This window comes from Odontomachus brunneus, unplaced genomic scaffold, assembly GCF_010583005.1.
Source record: "Odontomachus brunneus isolate Ranch 3 - 2012 unplaced genomic scaffold, Obru_v1 Obru_scaffold_040, whole genome shotgun sequence".
Taxonomy (NCBI): Eukaryota; Metazoa; Arthropoda; class Insecta; order Hymenoptera; family Formicidae; genus Odontomachus; species Odontomachus brunneus.
This window is the reverse complement of record NW_022639490.1, coordinates 1252917-1275924: the sequence shown is the minus strand read 5'-3', so window position 1 is coordinate 1275924 and position 23008 is coordinate 1252917. Positions and strand designations below refer to the sequence as shown.

Sequence of the window (23008 nt, the reverse complement as noted above, 5' to 3'; positions counted from 1 at the left end):
TAAGTCTGAGAAAAAGTATATTTGTTTCACTTTAACTTATTGCACTAGTTATTGCAGCTAAAAAGAATAGATCAGCAATCCGAAGTAGTATAGAACTTTGCAATCGGACGAATTAAATAAAGCAGAACTAAAATTAGATTACACTTGATTGGTCCGATTGCAATTCTCAATCTATAGTCTGATAGGGGCATAAAAAATTCTTCAGACAAAATAATAAAAATTTTCCAGATATAAAATTTCAAAATGTGGCAAATACTTACATAATTGTGATAAGTTAATAATTTTATTTTAATAATCAATTTTATCATTTGATCGCGTTTGTTTTTACCAAGTATATATAGGAGATATATTAACCTTTCAGACAATACATCAATTAATTAATTTGTGTGTCATGTAGTCAAAACTTATCAGTAGAGTGTAATGACCGGTGAAACTGAAAGAACAGATAGCGGCTAAGCGATCATGACTTATCGCTTAGCCGCTATCTTACAATTGTTACGACTTGACGTGGCGAAACCAGGCAAAACGCGCAAATACACGTATGAATGTATGTGGATAGGCTAAGGAAACTTCTGTTTATCGTTGACGTGACTTTAATTAAACGATGTGCCTCGTAAAGTACTTCAGATATATGAAGATGATATACATGAAGAAGCGATGCTGACTGGGATCAAGTGATTCTTGTTGGATCGATTCTCACAATCTTTGATAGAAAGCTGCAGTGACAACTTGTGCGGGACGCCTTATCGCAATTGTATCGATAACGTGTCAATATTATGTAACTTTATCATGATACATCCGATAGTTTCGCGACACAACCAGGTCAGTATATCTTCGATCATTACAAAGTGTGGTTAAACATAAGTGTTAAATTGAAGTTCATCACTCCCTCTGGTACACTGTGAAGGTTCTAGCCGGCACTCTTGACAACTCTTTTGAAAGCTCTCCCGATAGCCTGCACGATTTTACTTGTAGATATGTTATATATATGTTTTCTATTAATCCTTTTTTAGAGATCTGCAATTTCCTATCAGAAACTTATTGAACTATGTTTAGTTCTTTTTTCTCTGCTGGAATATTTATATAGAGCTTATTATTAATGTTACACAAGGCAAATGTTAATTACAAAGCTTTTTCTAAGAATTATATGTACCATATACTTATTAAATGTTATGTTATTTCTTAAACTTGAGTATGTTATATTACAACTTAACAGATGCATGTATCTGACAATATTATGTATCATAATGTTTGTTTTCTCTTATTCTTTTTAATAGCTTAAAATAAATTTTGAAACTTTGGAGAGAGAGAAAGAAATATATAAAGCACCTATTCCTTAGATTGCACGTATTTGAAAATACAATGATGTATTATTTTTGAATGAAGAAGAATTAGATTTATAAAATATATAAGATTAACAAATAACAAACACAGCACGACATAATAAGCAATGTCAAGCAAATCTTGGAATGTTCTGGTGACGGGAGGTGCTGGTTATATTGGTTCTCATACTGTCTTGGAATTATTGCAAGCAGATTTTCAGGTGGTGGTTATAGACAACCTAAGCAATGCACATAAAGGTGAGGCTGAACAGGCTATTCTGAGCTACGGATATAAATTGTACATATACTGCACTCTATAAAACCAAATCATACAAAGATAATACAATATTATATGTGTTATTGTTTATTCTATATAATGATTTATTCTATTTAATGGTGAATTTCCTAACATATTTCTTTTACACATACACAAAGGATATAGTAAAATGCAAATAAATAAAAAATTTTGATATGTTTCTTCTTTATATATATTATATGGTATAATATTTTATTAACATAACAGATGCCATAAGCCAAACAGAATACACATATTTAATACATATTGTTATATACACTACAAATTAATTTTTTTCAGATTTTTTATATTGTTTTTTCCATACTTACAGATTCAAATTCTGAGAAACCAGAATGTCTTCTCAGAGTAGAAAAATTGATAAACAAAGATATTACATTTGTTAATTGTGATATTGTGAATATTAATGACTTGAGAAGTGTATTTCAAAAGGTAATAAGTATATTTAATATAAATTGGCTCACAAATTTGTTTATATGTGTGAGAGAGATCCAAACTTAAGAATTCTAACATCAAATTACAGCACACATTCCATTGTGTTATACATTTTGCCGCATTGAAAGCAGTTGGAGAATCATGTCAGAAACCACTTGAATACTATAAAACCAATGTCACTGGAACTATAAATTTACTGGAAGTTATGTTGGAATATAATGTGAAGCGTTTCATTTATTCCAGCAGTGCCACAGTTTATGGTGTACCTGAGAAACTTCCTTTGATGGAAAATATGAGGACTGGCGATTGTACAAATCCTTATGGAAAAACGAAATTTATGGTTGAAGAAATATTGAATGATTTGTGCATATCAAACAAGGTTTGTATTACAATCAATCACTTGTATTTCATTATAATAAGATACATTATTTCCAGGAATTTTCCGTTATATCATTGAGATACTTTAATCCTGTTGGTGCTCATCCTTCAGGTCAGATTGGCGAGGATCCTAACGGTATTCCAAATAATTTAATGCCCTATATTGCACAAGTTTCTGTTGGGAAGAGAGATATATTGTATGTTTATGGCAATGACTACGACACGCCTGATGGCACGGGTATGTCAGAGAGATTTACACATTTTTAACAGAAGATATAATAAGATAAAAGTGTCTTAAAGAGAGCAGTTGTGTAGTTCTTAAAATTTATAAAGAAAGACATATTGAAAAGAGAAATGTATGTTGATTATAATTGAAATATTTCTTTTAATTATAGGTGTACGTGACTATATTCATATTATGGACTTAGCAATAGGGCACGTAAAAGCAATGATTTATCAAAAGAATAATAATCCATCTGGGTTTAAACCAATAAATCTTGGTACCGGTAAGGGTTATTCTGTGCTCGAAGTTATAAGCGCATTTGAGAAAGCATCTGGGAAGAAAATACCATATAAAATAGTCGAACGTAGACTTGGTGACATATCTGCTAGTTACGCGGACGCTAGTGTCGCTAAGAAGGAACTTGGCTGGGTTGCCATGAAGAATATGGATGATATGTGTAAGTTATATTAACGATTGGATTTATAAAAAATATATAGCGCGCGCGTAAAATTAATTCCCTTGAAATGAATTATAACGTTATAGAGATTAAAATTATTATTTCACAGGTGCAGACACCTGGAGATGGCAACAAAGTAATCCAAATGGTTACAAACACTGATACATATTATCTTTCGTATCTAAGTGACTATAAGGAAAAATGTTATATTTTATCTTTCATATCATCAGATAGATGATGAAACCATGGTGGTATATAGTTACCAAAGTTTAGACCAAAGCATAAGAGAGAAGTAGTTATTTATCTTCTGTTATATTAAGCGATTCTAATATGAATTTACGAATATTTTAACATTTATATATGAAATTAAATTTTATAACTACGATATGCTGTGCCATTTTGAAAATCTGAATATCGCACATTATATGAAAAATGTGTATTGCGATAGAAATATACAGTCTCCCAATAAGTACAAAAATTAATACTTTATATGTACACTATACATATATTAATAATGTAAGAGGTGTAAACTAGAAATATCGATACACATAAATAAAACAGCTTTACAATTTATCACTAAATGATGGAATTTTTTGTTATATGTTTGAGTAATCAATCGATACTCTTGATAATACATCTTGAAAACTTGTATATTAGAGTAGTTAAAACTTTTATAATCGATATTTAAAATACTAAAACGTATCGCACGAAACCTGCGAGTATGTATAAGATTTTTTAGAATAGATTTATCACGTTAATTCATGATAATCAGTAAACATCCAATAACATCCGTCATATATTTCACTTCCCTCTAATCACAATTAAATTTTATTTTTAACGAAAAGAAACAGCAATATTAATTGTACGTTTAACAGTCACTTTATTTCATTGCATATAAAGCGCATACAAAATATATACACATATGTTATCATTACTTCGTTGGGCATTTTCACTGAAAAAAATCCCATTACAAAATGTTATATAAATTCGTATAAATCTATATCGATCTTCGACAAAAATGGGGCACTATGCTCGGTCAAAAAGTTTATTCATATCTTGTATAAGGAGAACATTCGAGGCACTTACATGTAAGATATAAATGCATCGCATTCATACATGAGAAATAAATTGATATACAGGTTTACATTACGTTCTCTTTTTATTTTATATATATATATATATATTTTATATATATATATATATATATATATATATATACATATTTAAATCTACATCTATTTTATAAAAACCGCTTTTCGTTAAAATCCTGTCAACAATATTGTAATCGAAGTAGTCGTAAATGTAATTCAGGATGCTTCAAAGTACTTTTACCTTGTAATATTACATTCATAATTAATGTTATCATTCTCTCACTACAATCCAGATGTTTTGCAAAGCATCCTGAAATAATGTAGCTGCCGTCGTACTTACCACTTTTCGGATTAATAAATATAACAGCATATTTTGCTCAACAAAAAAAAGAAGGTTGCATTGTTTCAACCATGTAAAATAAGAAAATTGTAATATATTAGAATCGAATTATACTCATAGTTATTTCTATGAATATAATTTTTATAATTATTACGCTATATATATTATAATTTATATATCTGTGTGTATACATAATATAATCTATTAATGGCGCTGCTTTACTCAACAACCACATCTACGGTGTTTCCTGCATCAGGACCTTCGCACAAGAACATCCGCAACACGTTGCGTTAATTTAAGAATAAACTTACGTGAACGCACAAAAAAATCCGTTATGAAAATCCTTTCTTACGTTACGGATTTCTTTGTGCGTTACATAAGTTTATCTTTAAATTAACGTAACGTGTTACGCGGGTGTTCTTCTGCAAAAGTAAAATTCTATAGTTAGGACTTTTCAGAACGAGATATACATATATCCTTTGTTCGCATAAGAACAATCTTACTTCTTATCAGTCTAATAAAAAGTACGTTTTTATCTTGGCTGTGTCTGATATAATGCACACTCGTATTGTGAACACAAGTTACAGTTGTGATGTTTCCACGTTTCAGATTGTTTTTCTCATATTACATATTCAAACAAATGTAGAATCATTCAACATATTATTATACTCTTGCTTTGCGAATCAGGTACCTTGCATAAATATTTCTACAAACGAAAGAAATATTTAGAAGCGAACTTTTGACGATGTAACCAAACTATTTCATGTGTGAGTTTATGTAGCACCATGTTCGCATCTACATTAATATAGAGCAAATATGTATGTCTCAATATAATTATTGCTGTCTTCGCAAAGAAAGAATTCGCAGGCTTTATCACCAGAACACGCATATAACATGACCATAAATGATCATCAATATTACAACAGTATACCTAGAAACTGTAACAAATGAACCACAGAATACTGCACAAATTGTACAAAATGTGTACATCTTATAGCGAAATAATTACATGTTACAAATTAGAATATCAATTAAATGTCAAATGCAGAGTATGAATGACATCATGGACTTATACAAAAAGATAGAGACTAAAGACTTGTTTCTAGAAAGTGCTACAGACAATATATCTTTATTAAACTTGACTTCTGGTCAATCTACATGTATAAGTCTATGAAATACATAAATTATATTTTTTGTCATAAGCTCTTGTAATGGCAATACCTTTCAGTAACTTGTAACTTATTAAAACTCCTAGTTTCTCGTCGTGATTATCTTGATTGATGATGATAGAAGCGAAAAAATATATGCTCAAAATTTTTGTGCAAGATAAATAAAAATAACAAGGTATATCCATAAAATGACACTTGCGATCGCGATTAAGAAAATATTTAGAAAACTTCCCTTTTGTTCTTAATTGATTAACCATCAATATAAATAATATACAATAATAATAATTATATTCAGAGATAATAATTATATAATAAGGGTAATTAGTAATCAATAGTGAAATTGACGTGACCAATTACATAATTAAAAAATAAATCACATATCACGTTAATTTTACAGCAATTTTACTTCTTGTATCAATGCAAGTGCCATTTTATGTGGACTATCTTTTTATTTCAATATATTTCATAAAAATTTTTAAAGAATATTTTCTCGTTTCTAATACCATAATACCATTAATCAAAACAGCTACTACAAAGAAATAGGAATTTCAATCATGAAGTATGGTCAAATACGATGAAGAAAGTATCAATAATAGTATGCCTTCAAATGTCTATGTAACTGCACTAATAATACTTTATATAATTTAGTATGCTGTAATTCTTTTCTTAAATTTTATGCACATTGCTGGAATATTAGATGTAATTTGATACTTTTATGATGAATGAAGTATTACTAAAGGATTAATATATGTTTTATATGCAAGATGATTATCATAGTACGCGCATTAGCGGAGGTAGTATTTTCGAACAATGAGAGACAATAGTCTTAAAATAGAAAAATTAATATTTCGCGTCTATAGCTTAGTTTTGTCACTCGCAATTCGTCAAACTCGCAACCACATGTAGCAAAAGTATCACAGAATACGATGTTCTACTGTTTGCTCTTGATAACGGCACTTAAAAATACTGCATTGTTTAATACTACTTGCACACATACAGATATAGCGATATCGATGCAGGTTTGCGAGTCTCATCTCTTCGCGATAATATCCGTACGAAAATATACGATTTCCTTAAGTATTTTAATGTTAATTTATGCCATATCAAACGCGGAAATATATAGCGAATTTGTGCATATGTAAGTAAAATCTCGATACTGATTCTTTGTCTCTCGCTGAAACAGCGACGATGCATCTGATTCTACCATATCGATGGCGAGTGAGTCTAGAACGGCAAATGTCAACAAATCTTGATCATGGCTCGTAATACGACGTATACAATATGTTCCACAAGATAGCCGCGGTCATGAGACCCGTGTAAGTAAACATGCTAGCCCACCAGACGACTTTCTCCCAAGTCTTCACCTCGAGATTTCGGAGCACGTTTATACCTACTAGAAGTCCCGCTATGGCACCGGCCAAGTGGGCTACGTAACCGACTTGGTCGTTGGTGTCTAGAACATAACGATTCCACACGGCTTGACCGACATCGACGCTGGTGACGACGAGGAACACTAACAATTGCAGGACGGCAAATTCCATTTGCGACCAATTCATTATAATCGTCGCCACGTGAGCGGTGATTAACGCATATACTCCGCCTGACGCACCGGCTAGATAAACCGTCGGATCGGAGACGGATGTGCCGAGCGAGCCGGCCACCACTCCGGCTATGTATATGATCAATACTCTCCACCATTTGTGTACCATCTCCAGAGGAATGCCCAACATAATTTGTACCAGTAAATTAACAACCAAATGGAAGACTCTGTCGAATACGAAAATGCGAAAACATTAGATTACAATTGTATTGTAATTGACAGATGAGACATCAGTTATATATCAGTAATAAATATTATATAGTAATAAATTAATTGTATAGAGTGATAACATAACGTTCTACATTTGACTGATATAACACTGATGATATTAATGTAATTGATTTGATAATTAATCAAATAAAATATTACTGCTGAGTTTGATCTTAACTTTACAGAGGAATGTTGAAAGATAAGAAAAAAAAGAAAAGTGCGATACGTACCCGACATGTACGAACATATACGTTAGATACCGCCATGCTTGGTACCTCTTGTGCGGATTATAAATAAATAATATAGCCGCTGGTCCTTCTACAGAAAGAGATTTGTGCTTAATCACATCATACATGAACAAAATAATTTCTACTATCGATATGATTATCATCGCTACGGCTGGCGGTCGACAGCTGTACTCATCTTCGTACAGCCCATCCGGATAGTCGCTAGATCGCAGAGAAGATTCCGTTATTGTGCTTGTTTGCTGCTGAAATGGCCGGGAATCGCCAAAGCTTGAGGGGACATGCATTACAGTACTGTATTGTCGCTGAGGGTAATACCTAGAGCCCACGGAGGTCTGTCTCATCGCGCGGCTTGGTCGTTGGGGTATCACAGATTGAACATATCGCTGCATGAAATGTCCGAATATACCTTGCATATCCTTCCTGTGGATCTAAATACAAAGAAGAGAGAATCAACGAGCTGTATCATGCGCACTCAGTCGGTTTTCGATATTCTCCAAGATCATTACCAACCATCGCTATAAATTCCGGATACTCCAGGTAACCGGAATCATCCAAATCTGCCTTACGCATTATAGTGCGCACTACTCCAGCGGGAATATCATTGGAAAAGTCTGGCCCGCGTATCATCTCTCTCAACTCTTGAAGGGAGATCTTTCCATCTCCATCGAGATCATATCTCTCAAAAATAGCTTTCCAATGCTGTCAAACAGAAAAGGCACAATGTTAACTATTTTGCATGAGCCCAAGCATCCAAGGTCCACATTAAGCTATTGAATATTACTCGTCTCAAGTGACATTCATATTTGAATTCAGAGTTAGAGTTTTTTACTTGAATCATGATTACAGATATGAATGACACATACATTACAATTCAACTGGTAAATATGGATTTAACTCTGAACAAAAGTCTGAATATCTCACATGATACAAGTTTTAGATGACAACTATTAATGAGAAATGGACCTAAGGAATGCCATGTATTTTCAACAGTCTCTTTTTGGCTCGTAACCAACTGCACACAGATAGAGAGCACTTACAGCTTCATTGTACTGCAGCGGGATAGTTACTGCAGTCTCACCCTCTCGATTAGTCGTCATTCTTATCAACTTGAAGCTCCTGCAAAAATAAATATCACATTAGTCACAACGTCGTGTAGTGACCAAGCACTCTTGTGTGTGTCACGTGTATGCCTTGCGAAGGTAGACGAGCAATCGACACATCGCGTTATATCATAGCTCTCTCAAGTCTTTCAAGTGGCCGCGCGAAATTATGCGCTTCCCGCTCTATCAGACAATTACTTACAATCTTAAAGAGATTTGAACAAGGGGTGTGTGGAAGAGGGGAAGCGACACAGCTGTGCCTGAACCTGAAACATTGACCGACTGTCGGAGTAGAGGAATACTTTCCGGCTTGTACCGGCGTTGACGTGTGTAGCGCGCCGCACCCGAGGAGTTGCCTATGAGAAGGTCCAGCCGCCGCGAGACGGACCGCGTGTTCTGAGCGAAGCGCTGTATCAGGTTAACAGATGCACATGTATGGGCAAATGCGCCGGAGCAACGCGGGTTTTTGGCTGCCGGGAGGTCGCCGGGCGGAGATCGTTCGAACTCACCGCGAGGAAAAGGCGTGACTCGTCGGGATACGGCTCGCACGGCCAATCTCTCGTAGCTGAGCTCCGCGCGGGCAGGGCGGACGCGCACTTCACTCTCACGACTTACTGCGCGCACGCACACCTGCACCTGTCGGTTGCGCCGAAGCTATCGCGGCTCGGACGCGTTCCACGATCTACGATAATACCGGCGACGGCGATGACACATTTTCCCTTATCTTCTCGCGCGCAGATACGCGCGAAAAATCGATAAAACCGATGCGACACGCCACTTTCGCACCGGGGACGCGCTCTGGGATGATGACGCTTCCCGAGCACGAGTGGTTCCACCTGTCGCTGTGCAGCGCGCACGCACGTGACGTATTCCAGCCCTCCGAAGGACTCGGTGGAGTCGCGCGAGAATTCGGCGAGTTCGAGTTTTCGCCGCGGGAAAGTTTTCCTCGAGGGAACACTTCCGACAGCTCAAGCTTCTACAAGATTTTCTAGGAGGAAATAGAGAGTCTTTTAGAAGCCTGTGCTGTCGCAGATACTCGTCATCGCGTTCTCATCATTGCGGAGGCAGACACAGAGATCATTCGCGCGCGTCTCCGTCTTTGGAATTCAAACTGGTCGAAGATCTATCGATTTCAAGTCTCACTAACTTCGGGTTGAACGTTCAACCCGAAGTTAGCGCGACTTGAGATCGATAGTTGTCTGATTAATTCGAATTTTCGTTTTAGTTTCGGCGGTATTGGGTTGTAAAAGATTCATTATTTTTCTATTAAATTCTCATTTAGGTATTTTCTTAAAAGGAAAATAGTCCTTGTATTGTCTTAAATATACCGAATTGATAGTTTTTTCTTAAAAATCATTAATAGAAATTGGACGATTCCATTCTCCAGTTATATTAATGTCTGGACATGTTCAATATTTGCATTTGATGACTAAAATGACAAGAATATCCAGAGTTAGGTACGTGTTCAGGCATTGGCACTTTTACCTTAAAATAGAAAATAAAATTGTCCAATTTCGAGATTAATAATTTTCACGAATAAAATAAACATGAACTCGATGTTTTTTTTAAATCTAATAAGGACCTCATTTTTTTTTAATACCCAAACTTCCTATGAGAAGTTAATCCTGGACATTCTTATTGTTTTGGGTTTTAAACATGAATATTTAAATTTACATATATTTTATGTTAAAAGTTTAAGTATTCGTATCTAAAAACCAAAACAAAAAATATCTGCAGCGTTATGTACGTGTCCAGGTATTGGCACATTTACTTTATTTGACAACACGATGAACCTTTCGCAACAATACGTCACTTTTAACACGAGATACTTAGAAGAGTAAGCTATCAAATGCAGAGAAAAACGGAGAAGATGTAGCTCAGATAATACAAAATATCCTGCGATCATTCTGAATGTATTCAAGACGTCCTGGAGCAGGTGTTTTGGGCACGTCCAGGATGATTCTGAGATGTGTTATTTGGAGAAGCGCATTCTGCTCGGAAACAACAAACCCTATCACACTAGAACACCCGAGGACACTGAAACATCTGGCTACCTGACGATGAACGCGCCCGGATATGATCCTCGCGCATCTGCTTGCGAGATTAAGGAACGCGACGATTGGCGTGATACTGGCGCATCATCTAACTGCTACTAACGCACTTGGAATCAGACTCACCGGTTCTACGGAACTAACTAAGCGATAACGGTTTCGAACCTCCCAGAGAGGCACGGAGACACGAAGGAAAGAACGCGCGCGGGCGCGCTGCAGCGTGCCACTGACCTCGGCGTCTCGAGCGCGATCAGGAACTCCCTCTGGAACGCGGGGGCCAAATTTTCCGCGCTCGGGCCCCTGCCTCGCAGCAGGTGTCACGAGAACGTGTTCGTTCTCGGGCGTAACGGTAAAAGACGGCCGCGAATGGCCGCGAGTCTTTTTCGTAAGTCGCGAGAGCGGCTCTCGATGAAGTCCCGAAAATTGCACGGTAGAAAACAAGTGCCGCAACTACGAGACCTCTCTCCTTTGTTGACGTGTTCTTTTTTTCCTTCTTTTTGTTTTCTTTTCTTCTAACAGTAGCTCGCGTGACTCCAACGTATAGACAATGGCCCGCCGATTTGAGAAACGTCTTCCTTTCTCACTTCCCGCGCGAATGGTCGTCTCCCACGGCACTTTGTTCTTTTTTCAATTGTACGTATTTTATAACAGGTGGGACATACTTCAGCAGTAGATACAAAAAGAATGAAGAAACTTCATATAAATATGTATCCTACTTGAACTTCCAGAGTTATAGCCATTTTTGTGCTTCAGTAATGTATAGTTGCTTATTTTTATAGATGTTCAAAAATTCCTATCAAATGCGTGTGCTATTTCCTGGTTTGAATACTTATTGATTATTACTTCTAACGTGCATCACATTAATGAATTATCAAGTGTCTTTAGCAAGAGAATGAGATGAAATGAACAAAATAATAAATGAATAATAATAATAATAAACTCAATCGATAGAATGTGTGAAATCAACAAGGTCGGGAGATATCAGGAGATATGAAACATTGTCTAAATACAAGCCAAAGATAGCCTTTACTTCCTGTAAAGGTAAGCAGCTACACATTACTGAAGCACAAAAATAGCTATGACTCTCAAGCAAGGTCGGATAGGACACAGGTTTATATGAACTTTTCTCATTGCTATTGTATTCCTCATCCGCTGCTTAAGCGAGTCCTACATGTTATGAACGAATACACAATGGCTCTTTAATAGCTTCTTTTTTTTAACTGAGTTGCTGACTCCATGACTGTACTATTTCATTATAGTTGTATGCGAAAAAATAGCATTGGCGAAATGAGTATTAAACAATTGTCTTGAAGCGACCCCAAAAATAAAAATCTAATGGATTTAAATCCTAAATTAAATATAGTAAATTCTTATATCAAATGCGCGTGTTATTTCCTAGTTTGAATACTTATTGATTATTACTTCTAACGTGCATCACATTAATGAATTATCAAGTGTCTTTAGCAAGAGAACGAGATGAAATAAACCGGACCGAGACGTGGGGATTTCCTTTCGTTACTCGTGTAGCTTTTTCCTCCTCGCGTCTGGGACAACGGAACGACTAACGTCAATGGATTCTACTTGCCGGGTTGTCGAATGACTCAGAAAGAAAATTTCAACCATCAATCTATCTGCTAACAAATGCGCAGTTGTTAGCTGCGTGTGTGAGTGGCGAATTGACTGTTTCTTGAATTTCGTATCGTGGATTTCTCCAATTTTACATATTCTATCTGTGTATAATAAATCCTGCCTTGTGCATTTGCGATGCAGGATGTCGACTAAGGAGGCAGTCAAGGTTTCACGCGCCAATGTTGTCGTCAATCAAGATATCAATGTTGTCGTGTTGTTGCTCAGTGATACTAAGAATACATCTCATCACGAGGCATCATTTTCCGAAGTATTCATCGGCGCGGCGCGTTACGATGACTCATTGAAAACTCGTTGAAGCTATGAGGAAGAGAGAATCTTTCCGATGAGGCTACGTGCGCGCGTACGCTATAAAAAAATAGCGTCTGTCACGATGAAGGTATATATCGTTCGCGCGCACGTGAATCTTACGATGCACTGACAAGCAGTTTCCCGGGTGAATCGAGAGGATTAACGCAAACGCTGCGCGCACTTGATAAATGATGCCTCGCCCTCGGAATTTTTATGGATCAAAACATCCTCACGCAATCCTCGAGGACGAAAACGAAAGCTTACACAACTGCTTTACGCAACTCTCAATTTTATGCAACACTAACAGCGAAAGATGGCAATAAGAAGAAAGAGAGGATGTAGAAGAATCACATTTACGACTCGAACGCGACGTGAACACGTTCGTACTTGAAACTTTCTGCTCTCTTTCTCCTTATCTCTCTGTCTCTCTGTGTTCCTTCCTATAGCTAGAAATTTGACGAGCGACATGCTTCGGTGCTGATGCCACCACCACCACTACCATCACGTCTCAGCTAGCGGTGAGGTTGCCTAGCGACGAGCAAATCAACAAACGAGCTATCCGAGATCATTGACAGCCGAGAGCTTATTCAGTGTTCCGCCGTGCCGATCTCTCTTTTCGCAGAATAATCAAGCTTGGTTCGCATTAACACGTATTAACACGCGACTCTCGAACCAAAAATGTCGTGTAAGGTGGAGAAAATGAAAATAGCGGCCACCTACAGGGTGAACGAGCCGATGGATAATCTAAAAATAAGGTGTCGCATCATTCGAGTGTTTCGTGTCTCTTACATATAAGACAATTCAATATGTATAAATCGGTATTAGGCATTAATGTAAGAGTACCAATATCCGGACACGTAATTGTAGACATTCTTATTGTTTTGGACTTTAAATACAAGTATTTCAATTTTCAACATAAAAAGAGATATGTACATATATTCTACATTGATAGTATTTGTACATTCGTATTTAAAGATCAAGACAACAATGTTTAGAATTAGATGTGTGTCAGGGAATTGGTATTTTTACTTCAATTGATTAAAAATTTTAAAATAACCAATAATCAAAACTAATTAATCGTCATATATAAAATCATAAATAATTTTATCGACTGATTTTGTCAAATTAATAAAGTGTTAAATAATAAGTATGTTAATTATATTACTATAGAATTTGTTAATTATTAAATAAATTGTTAGATAAAAAAGGTTAAAGGAATAAATTAATACAAGTTTAATTTATTGTACTTATATTATAAATATTATAAAAGTTTAATTAGTTAATTAAACTTTTATGTAATTGATTATATAAGATTAATAATTAATTTTATCAGTCGATTAAATTCTTCGTGTTTACAATATACGACAATTGATGTTTGCTGATTACTTTAGTAAAAGAAAGTCTCAGTCGACTAATGTCCAGCACTGGTATAAATAGAATATTAACATAATACACAAAAATTTAGTATACATTAACTGGACTTAATATATAACTCGCAAGAATCCAATAAATAACAAATAAATAAATAAAGCAATGTGTAAATTTTACTCAATATATCGAGTTCAATATGATTCAATTTAATTCCTGGCGACATTGACTGAATCGAAAGCAGTTTCTCGCAAGCTTCCGGCACCTAGTCGAGTGTCGAATGGAAATCCGAGTTCGTTACATCGCGCGAACAATTTTGCACAACCTAATAACGCTAAACTAACTTCTAATCTTCGCGGAAAGGTGCGAAGGTTACGAAAACAAGGGAGAGTAGTATTTAGAGGCGCGACTCCGTGTGAATCGAACCTCCATTTATCGAACCTCCATTATCCGTTTATCTATCAGGCTCATCAGGTTGTTTCAGGTTGTTTCTCATTACATAATCGATCGATAAAGCTAATTCTGCCTTCGCGATGTATCCTATCTCGTAGCGAAATCGCGATTACCCGAATGAACTGCCAGGCGGCGGGTGTTGCCTGTTTGCACGACGATCTGCGTCCGGAAATCCCCGGGGGCGATTAACCGGGGGTGCGAAGGTTGCGGAAACAAATGAGCGAGTGTGTTTATTACGCGAGATATCGTTAATATAAACCGCCCACGTTCGAGGCGCGTTATATAAGCAGCCACCAGCGGTTGCCTTTCCTTTTGCTTTGCTTTACGTGTCGCGCCGCTGACATTTGTACCTGCGATTATGAAAGTCACCCGAGTCACGTACTTTTCGCTTTTTTTTTTTTTCTCGAGATAATTGTTCGCCTGTATCTCGCGGATTAATTCGTAGCGAGGTGCTGAGAAACGCTACAGGAAACATTATTCTCTTTTCACAGTAGAGGAATGTAAAATATGAGGAATGTTTCAATTCCATGAAAAAATTGAGACTCCAAGCGTCATCGAGGAAATTGATTATCTATCAATAGCAATTATTATCATAATAACGTTCGATTACCTCAAAATTGCGTTGAGATTGGGCGATTAACTGATGATTGAATTTACAAAAAATACAGTAAATAAGAATTCCTATGACTGAATTAATAAGAAATCACGATCAGTTTGATATTTCTGTTAACAATGAATGGAATTGCATAATAAAACTGACATTTATGTAAAACTTGGTCAGCGATCGAAAAGTAATAAGAAACAAAGTAATCAATATCAATTATAATTTTAATGATAGATAATGTCGATTGTACTGAAGTAATTCGATACTAAATCGAAAAACGAATGATGACCTGATTATCGAATCATACAGACTCTATGATCGAATGCTCATTAAATAATATTGTAAATTGATATAAAGAAGCATTTTTTGCAAAGTTCCTTAAAGCTTTTTTTATAAATACTAAATATAAATATATTATTAGTGTTTCATATTCAATCGTTAGGACATGTTCAATCATTGAGACATTTATCTTAAGCATAACTTGAGACGCGTATAATTTTTACTTTGCTTCGTTAGCTCTCTGTCGGTCATGCAATCGACTCCATAATCACAATTAATTATACTTTATACGTAACTTTATGACACGATAATATGCCAGTGACCGTCACCATTTAATATGCGAGATTCTGCGAATAATTATTCACGTGATAAACTAGATTCTACCATTATTGCGATTCCGGCCGGTTTCCTAATCGTCAGTAGTTTCACGCGCGGCGAGAAAAAGCGAGGGAGAAGGATAGCGATTCTGCGATTTACATTTGTGCGAAATTAACGAGAGAAAGAGAGGAAGATCGACAGAGAGGTGGAGGAGACGGAGAGACAAACAGAAGGATAGCGTGGGCATCTGGCCCACCAGGCGAGGCACCTTTATCGAGTTCCACCCAAGAACGTTGTCGGCGATTCGTTTGTTATTTCAGAGTGCGAGTCGTGCAGCAGAGGTCTCCGCTCGCCGAGCTGCTGGAGGAGTCCGAGGGTGAGACCAGAGACTCCAATTACTTGGTGGAGGAGGATCGTATTTTTGGCTGGCAGGAGAAGGTGTTCAGCCCGTTCGAGATCGACTTCTACGCGGACGAGAAAAATTGCCTGACCGACTGTCAGCGAGATTATCATCGACGTATACGTGACGACGAGGAGCTGCGAACCGGCCGATTGTACTCCTACACGGAGAACGACTCCTACTACTTCGATAACGACCTGCTCACAGAGCCCTACAGGCAGGCAGTTGAATTCGGTTCTTATCCTCCGCGGAGACTCGCTTATCCCTGATGATTCGGTCGAGCGCGAACCGATTGTTCGCGATTTCGCTCTCTTGCAAACGTTCTCTCTGAATCGTTATTTCAGCTCTTCATAACGAATAAGTTCTGCGCGGATTTATTTTCTACCGAGCTCGCACGTGACATCGATGAGTTATCGGGAAATACGAGTCTCGTCTCAAAAGTAAACTGGACAGCACAAACTTCTAAGCGACATCTTACGACTTCTAATCCCTCGTTGCTGTCATCTTAATTGATGACATCAACGAAGAACGTCAGAAACGAGAAAATACACGCTCAAAATACCAAGCAAATAAGCTGAAACAAAAGGACATGTCTATAAAATGATACTTGTGATTGGTGTTGAGAGGATTTGCAAAGTGAACATTTTCCCTTTGCTCTAATAATCCGAATTAACAACTCCGAAATTAACGTAACAAGTAACTACGATCTTTGAGCCATATGAATTTGCCTAGGAATCCACTTATAAACCTCGCTTGCAGGTCGTATCTGTCGACGAAGAATCAGACGGCACTGCCGAGTCTGCGGAATCGCAAGCCCTTCCGGGAGCGGTACAACAAGAGCGTGGTGGACGACAGGGCCACGGACGAGAGGATCCGATCGAATCATTATCTCTACACGGAGTGCACTGCCATGTACGTGGTGGCCGATCTGTCTCGACGCGACGAGCCCGCGACCGGGTCGGACCGCGACTCGGAAACGCTGCTCTGCACCGTGACTTACGACCAGGCGCGCAAACTACTGACGATTAGCCCCGATGTCATTGGCGATGACGATCATTACGACGTTACCAATAGCAGCGGTATCAAGTACAATTACTGGATAGAGCATGTCTCCGAGGAGCAGACGCCGTTGGAGCTGCAGCGGCAACGCGACGACACGCGGCGCGTGAGTACGTCGCGCCGTTCGCGACGGAGGAAGACGGATCTCGACGGCATTCTGAGGGAGTTCTTCGACGACGTCGCCGCGTCGAAAAGCTGGTCTTTTCGTGGAAAACGCGAATGGCGATCCCGACGTTGCCCGGGCGAGACGTAGTCCGTTTATTTGCGTTGCGGGGCGGTTACATTTATATCCGTTCTCCTCCGCGCTGACCGGTCTCTTCCTTACGTCTATGTATGCTGGATGTTAATATCATGTGGATGCCAATATTCTTAATAATGTTATATTGAAAGTGACGCAATGCAATCGTGAGCCAAGAACGGTCGATATAACGAAACTGCTTCCGAATCAGAAAGCTCGTGGCGTAACCCGCACTCGTCATCGTTACTCCGTTAAAACCGCAACGGGATGCACGCAAGTAATTAGGGGAATTCATGGCGATGACGGCGAAGTCAGGGAGTATTGCAGCATGCGTCGATGTCCGCGGAGAAAACACATTTTAGCACTTATCTCGCAGAATACACATCACTGCGAAGTAAAAATGTTGCAAGGCAAAGTAAAAGCATCGATACCCGGACACGCGTACCTAATTCTGGATGTTCTTATTGTTTTGGTCTTTAAATATTTAAATTTCCCATATAAAAAAATATACATGTACACAAAATACATGAATAATAGAATATATATATATATGTATATATAATATATAATAGAGAGAATAGAATATATAATAGAGAATAAATAAAATAAGGATAGAATGTATGTGCATATATTTTATATTGAATTTAAATATTCGTATTCAGATACTAACATAACAAGAATGTCCAGGATTAAGTGCGTATCCAGAAATTAAATACTTTTACCTTACTTTTATCTCAATTAGTAAATATGAATATTCAAACTTGCAACATAAAATATATGTGCACATTAAAGGTTTAAATATTAAAAGGTATTGAAAGATCAAAGCGATACAAATATCCAGGATTAGATACATGTCCAGGAATTTATGCTTGGCATAAATTACCGCGGCAGTTAATCGGTGAAATCAATTTTCGTCGCATAGTGAGTTGTATGCGAGAAAATTCGTATTCGAAAACAACTCGTTAAGTTCTCCAGAACTGGTGCTTTCTAACAAATCAGTCTTGTTAAACGGGTTCTCGAGTGTGCTGCGTCCCCCGATAATAACCGATCGATCGGGAAAACGCGGCGCGACACGTGGAGGCGATTCGCTCCGTGTATCAGCCGCGTGTCGAATTGCGATGCGATGATGAAACTATTTGGCGAACGGACGCGTTCGTCTCTTGCGTTCACGAGGCGAGTTCGATTGTCGTCGATTTTCGCGAAAATCGTAGCGACGTCGACGCGACAAGCTGCAGAGGGTTCACCGTTACACGTTCAGACGATTAGAGGAAGTCTAAGCGCGTTCGCTCGGCACATACAGACGTGACGACGGAATAATTTGAGGAAAAAGGAAAACGATCGCCACACATACCCCACGTAGGACACCTCCGAGATCTGCCGCATCACTCTCTGCGGGTAAAACATGATTGCCAGTCGTTGCCTCGTTTGTTTCACAAAAATTGTTCCTCGATACTCCGCACGCTCGCAGAATTATGGCATCTTCGGCGGACCCGTCAATTCACCGCGGTTTCTGTCTTCTTCTTCCGGTCGTTTGAGAAACCACATCCGGAAATTTCGGAGCCCAACAGTTTCATCGTCGTGCTGTCGCGCTGCATGATCGTACCGTCGTTAATTAGCGGGAAAAAATATATGGAAGTACGTACGCGTGTATGTATGTATGTATGTATTAATGACGACCGACCATTAAGTGTATTAGTTGCGACGTTTCCTCATGCACGCGCGCATATATCTCCACGGAACGAGTTGACCACTGCGCTGCCTACGCTCGACTGAATCCTATGGTTCTGCGAATGTCTTCCTGAACGCTCTCCTCCATAAGGTGTACGTTAGCGCTATCGGCCGGTATACGTGCGTGTACACAGCGTTTACATGTGCACAGTGGGGCAGGAGTATCTGCAAACACAGAGAGAGAGAGAAGCGGCTTTCACACAATTCTACATCGGTAGAAGCGGCAGTAGGGATCTACGCGTATCAGCGTTGCGAACCTCGCCGCCGGCGAGGAGCGTGGAATCAAATTAGCGATTTTTTATCTCGCGCTCTGTTAGACACACGGTCGCACGAGAAGTGTGTGAGTGCACGAAGGATACGGAAATATGTCGTGTGTATAAGCGGAAACCTCGTGTGTATCTGCTGGCTCAGCAAAAACTTTTATTATCTGGCTGCGCGCTCACTGCTCGAACAGGAATTTACGTGAATTCAATCGTGTTTTGTGGATACTGTGATTTACTCTTGCGCGAGAGATTTATATCCTTTCAAATAATCAAGTATATAGATTGTTAAAAAGAGCATTTAGAATTCAGATAATAGAGTAAGCGAACCTATTTCGGAACAGCATATTTTGAAACACTTAAATTCTTTTTCTGTATTTGTCGTCAAATAATATAAAATTTTGATGTTAGTAACAAAGAACATGTTCTTTGTTACTAATATCAAAATTTTATATTATTTGACGGCTAATACAGGAAAAAAATTTAAGTGTTTCGAAATATATTCGCTTACTCTACATACTGTACTGAATAAAAGTCTTAGCAAACATAGATCGAAAACTCAACCGTTTTTAGGATATAAACAATTTTGTACATTAGTATCATGACTAACATATACGTGTCGAGATAAATATTTACCTTGGTGTTTACAAACTATTCTCATTCGATTTTCATACATACTTTAGGAAGATTTCAGTGGCAATCGTTCGGTTGTTATCATACAACTAACGATTGTGGATCTGTTTGGTGATTACACAGTTATAAAGTATCGTACTGAAAATGTCAACATATTACTTTAATAAAGAAATGCCAGATATGCATTTTACGTATAGTCGTACTAATGGAATGCTTCAGTCTACACGGAAAAATTTCTAATATATGAAATCGTTTATACATCTCAGAAACGATCGAATTTCCTTTCGACCTATGTTTATTAAGATTTTTTTTATTCAGTATGTACTATCATATAAATGCCGAATACTTTTTTTTAACAACCTGTATATAGGTTGAGAGAGAGTGTTAATAAGATTAAGATTAGAGTCTTAAAAAGATGAAGATTAAGTTAATAAGATCAAGTTAGTAGGATTATAATAATAAAAATGATGATATTTAATTATATAAAACTAAATATAATTATATATGATTATTCCATACATCAATTTTGTTTATATATATGTAATCACATATAATTATATATTGCCATATACAGACAAAATTTACACGCAATTATTTTCTGCTTGGATAAAGGATGTCAAATGCATTTTCTAATGAGAACGCGGTTCAATTAACTTGCTGGACAGAAAAAAATGTTTTTGCATGGTACCAATGTTTCTTCTGTTCACATCTTGATTATTAACATATCGCAGACGGATTACGAGAATTCTCGTGTTGTAATATAATTTTTTATTTTTAATTCATTAAAAATTTAATATAATATAAATAATAATATAATAAATAAAAAGATTGTGTGAATTCTCTATGCTAAATTCCAGAAAAAAAGTTCAGTTGTTAAAAGAAAAATAGGGAGATTTCGTTAAGTCTCCCAAAAAAAAGAGTCTACTTGTTTTATTCATAGAAATTATTGATACTTCAAAGTTGAATAATTTCGTTTTTTATATCTTAATTGACAGACATAACAAACTCTTTGAACTAACCTAATACTTGGCTATTAAGCATAATTAGCAATAAAATGGTTGGCCCGCGATATAGTATATATAACATTAGCTGCTGCAGTCTTTCCTCAATAGCTTTGGTTAATATTAAATAATTATTGCAGGAAGTGCAACAACAGCTCGCCCACAAAGAAACGGAGGTATATAAGGAATTGCAGTTGGCGCCAACGAATCTATCCACGCTGTATTTAGGCCTGGACATTGTGTCGGCTCACGGCTTTTCTTACGACGGACTATTTGTCACCTATTTCATCGATCTGCCGCAACGTTGGAGCACGAGGCAGAAAGAGAGGCTGTTCGGGAGAACGCAAAAGTGCCTCTTGGACAATAAATCGGCACATTTCAGTTATTGCACCGATATATTGTTGCATTATCCGTCGAAGGAGATTCAACAACCGAATGCGAGCGCGTCGCCGTTCTGGCCTCGTTTATTGTTCTCTGTGGCGTCTCTAGACAGTTGGACCAGGTAATTACACGAAAGCTTCACGTCGACACATATTTTATCTCAAACATTTGACTCGAATATCCTACGTCGCTTGTTTGATTTGGATTTTGGGTTGGTGTTGCGTTCTTCGTGAATTTTTTTCGATCTTTTTTCGACCTCAACTTTGTAATCAGCGTCCCCATAAGCCAAATTCAAAGGAACTTAACTCAGGAATAAAATGCACGGCTCAAAGTATTGAACTGAAATTTCTGGTTTATATTTTATCAGAAATCTGCTTGATTCAACCGAACTTTTTTTTCTGTCCAGATATCGAATAGAGGGATACGCAGCATTACCATTACCATTAACGCCTGGCTCGTACAAGTTCACAATCCCTACGTGGCGTGCGAAGGGAAGTTTCATCGACGCATTGAGACGATTTTTCGTCGGCGGCTCTTACGAACTCGAAGACATAACGTATTGCGGTATTCCAGCGGCGCACGAGGGTAAAATTTTGGATAAGTCAAATCTGAAGATCGTATCTAGTGGGGATATCGAAATTCACATTAATATCGCTCATCAGAACCGCGCACTTGGGAAGTGCTTTGATAGTCAAGGAGATGATTCGAATAGAATAAGTACTGATGCGCTTATGAGCAGTGTGGAAAATGTTCTTGAACAATTTAAGGCTGCTAAGGAGCGTATGATACAGATAAAAGCAATGAATTCATTAACTACAAGTCTAAACAGCACAAGCTTATTCTAAACAATTGAGCAGACTGATTAATAAAGTTAATGGGTATCTATCGAGACTCAATTGTATCAAGCTGGTATCTTATTATTGTTATAGATTATATTAAATTGTAAATAGAGAATTCAGATGTGGGACATAATTAAAATTAGGAATAATTCTGTCTCTTGTACAAATATTGTTAATAAATCTCATACTAAATTCAATTGCATCATTATACTCATGAACCGAGAGAATATTGAAATATAAATACATCATTTTACTCTTACTGAACCTAAACTTTGTGCACAATCAAACAACAAGAAACACAGGACTGATCTAATCATTGTTGGTGAGGTGTGTAACATTAATGTCATTATATTAACATGTCTAACCAGCATATTGCGATACATGTATCAATGTTACTACATATATCACTGTCTTACCTTTATTTCACACAGGAATATGCTTCTATAGGTTATACATGAGGTTAAAGTATCTCATCAGTCCATTTTACAGTACTAACCAATCTGATTGAATCTTCAACGAAATTTGTGGATGTATCTGTCGAGTAGGTTACTGCTGTTTAAATTTGGCAGAAA

At 37.3% G+C, this 23008-nt stretch overlaps 3 protein-coding genes across 16 annotated transcripts; 2 read left to right on the top strand and 1 right to left on the bottom strand.

Moving 5' to 3' along the window:
* Positions 1 to 73: 73 nt before the first annotated feature.
* On the top strand, positions 74 to 3709 carry LOC116844289 (UDP-glucose 4-epimerase-like). Of its 4 annotated transcripts, XM_032815639.1 has the most exons (8): positions 74 to 547; positions 620 to 822; positions 1278 to 1580; positions 1949 to 2067; positions 2159 to 2449; positions 2506 to 2686; positions 2844 to 3128; positions 3238 to 3290. In XM_032815639.1, exons 3-8 carry the CDS (start codon positions 1451 to 1453, stop codon positions 3288 to 3290), a joined length of 1059 nt encoding a protein of 352 aa, XP_032671530.1. In that variant the 5' UTR covers positions 74 to 547; positions 620 to 822; positions 1278 to 1450. The 4 variants fall into 4 exon arrangements, with proteins under 4 accessions (XP_032671530.1, XP_032671528.1, XP_032671531.1 ...); XM_032815637.1 differs by having other exon boundaries at positions 74 to 822; XM_032815640.1 differs by lacking the exons at positions 74 to 547; positions 620 to 822 and adding an exon at positions 829 to 971.
* Positions 3710 to 3988: 279 nt separating this feature from the next.
* On the bottom strand, positions 3989 to 22187 carry LOC116844288 (rhomboid-related protein 3). Of its 9 annotated transcripts, XM_032815635.1 has the most exons (8): positions 22039 to 22187; positions 19276 to 19487; positions 18946 to 19183; positions 8824 to 8902; positions 8297 to 8485; positions 8102 to 8214; positions 7769 to 7987; positions 3992 to 7495 (listed from the first exon to the last, which is right to left on the bottom strand). In XM_032815635.1, exons 3-8 carry the CDS (start codon positions 18996 to 18998, stop codon positions 6982 to 6984), a joined length of 1167 nt encoding a protein of 388 aa, XP_032671526.1. In that variant the 5' UTR covers positions 18999 to 19183; positions 19276 to 19487; positions 22039 to 22187; the 3' UTR covers positions 3992 to 6981. The 9 variants fall into 9 exon arrangements, with proteins under 9 accessions (XP_032671522.1, XP_032671520.1, XP_032671525.1 ...); XM_032815627.1 differs by having other exon boundaries at positions 7769 to 8214; XM_032815631.1 differs by lacking the exons at positions 18946 to 19183; positions 19276 to 19487; positions 22039 to 22187 and adding exons at positions 9089 to 9294; positions 9396 to 10396 and having other exon boundaries at positions 3989 to 7495; positions 7769 to 8214.
* On the top strand, positions 13317 to 22633 carry LOC116844286 (Meckel syndrome type 1 protein-like). 3 transcript variants are annotated; one of them, XM_032815623.1, is made up of 5 exons: positions 13317 to 13630; positions 16218 to 16514; positions 17057 to 17462; positions 21357 to 21718; positions 22004 to 22633. In XM_032815623.1, exons 1-5 carry the CDS (start codon positions 13554 to 13556, stop codon positions 22440 to 22442), a joined length of 1581 nt encoding a protein of 526 aa, XP_032671514.1. In that variant the 5' UTR covers positions 13317 to 13553; the 3' UTR covers positions 22443 to 22633. The 3 variants fall into 3 exon arrangements, 1 of the variants encoding a protein (XP_032671514.1); XR_004378060.1 differs by lacking the exons at positions 13317 to 13630; positions 16218 to 16514; positions 17057 to 17462; positions 22004 to 22633 and adding exons at positions 19566 to 19858; positions 20586 to 20655 and having other exon boundaries at positions 21357 to 21505; XR_004378059.1 differs by lacking the exons at positions 13317 to 13630; positions 16218 to 16514; positions 17057 to 17462; positions 22004 to 22633 and adding exons at positions 19566 to 19902; positions 20586 to 20655 and having other exon boundaries at positions 21357 to 21505.
* The last annotated feature ends 375 nt before the right edge of the window (positions 22634 to 23008 follow it).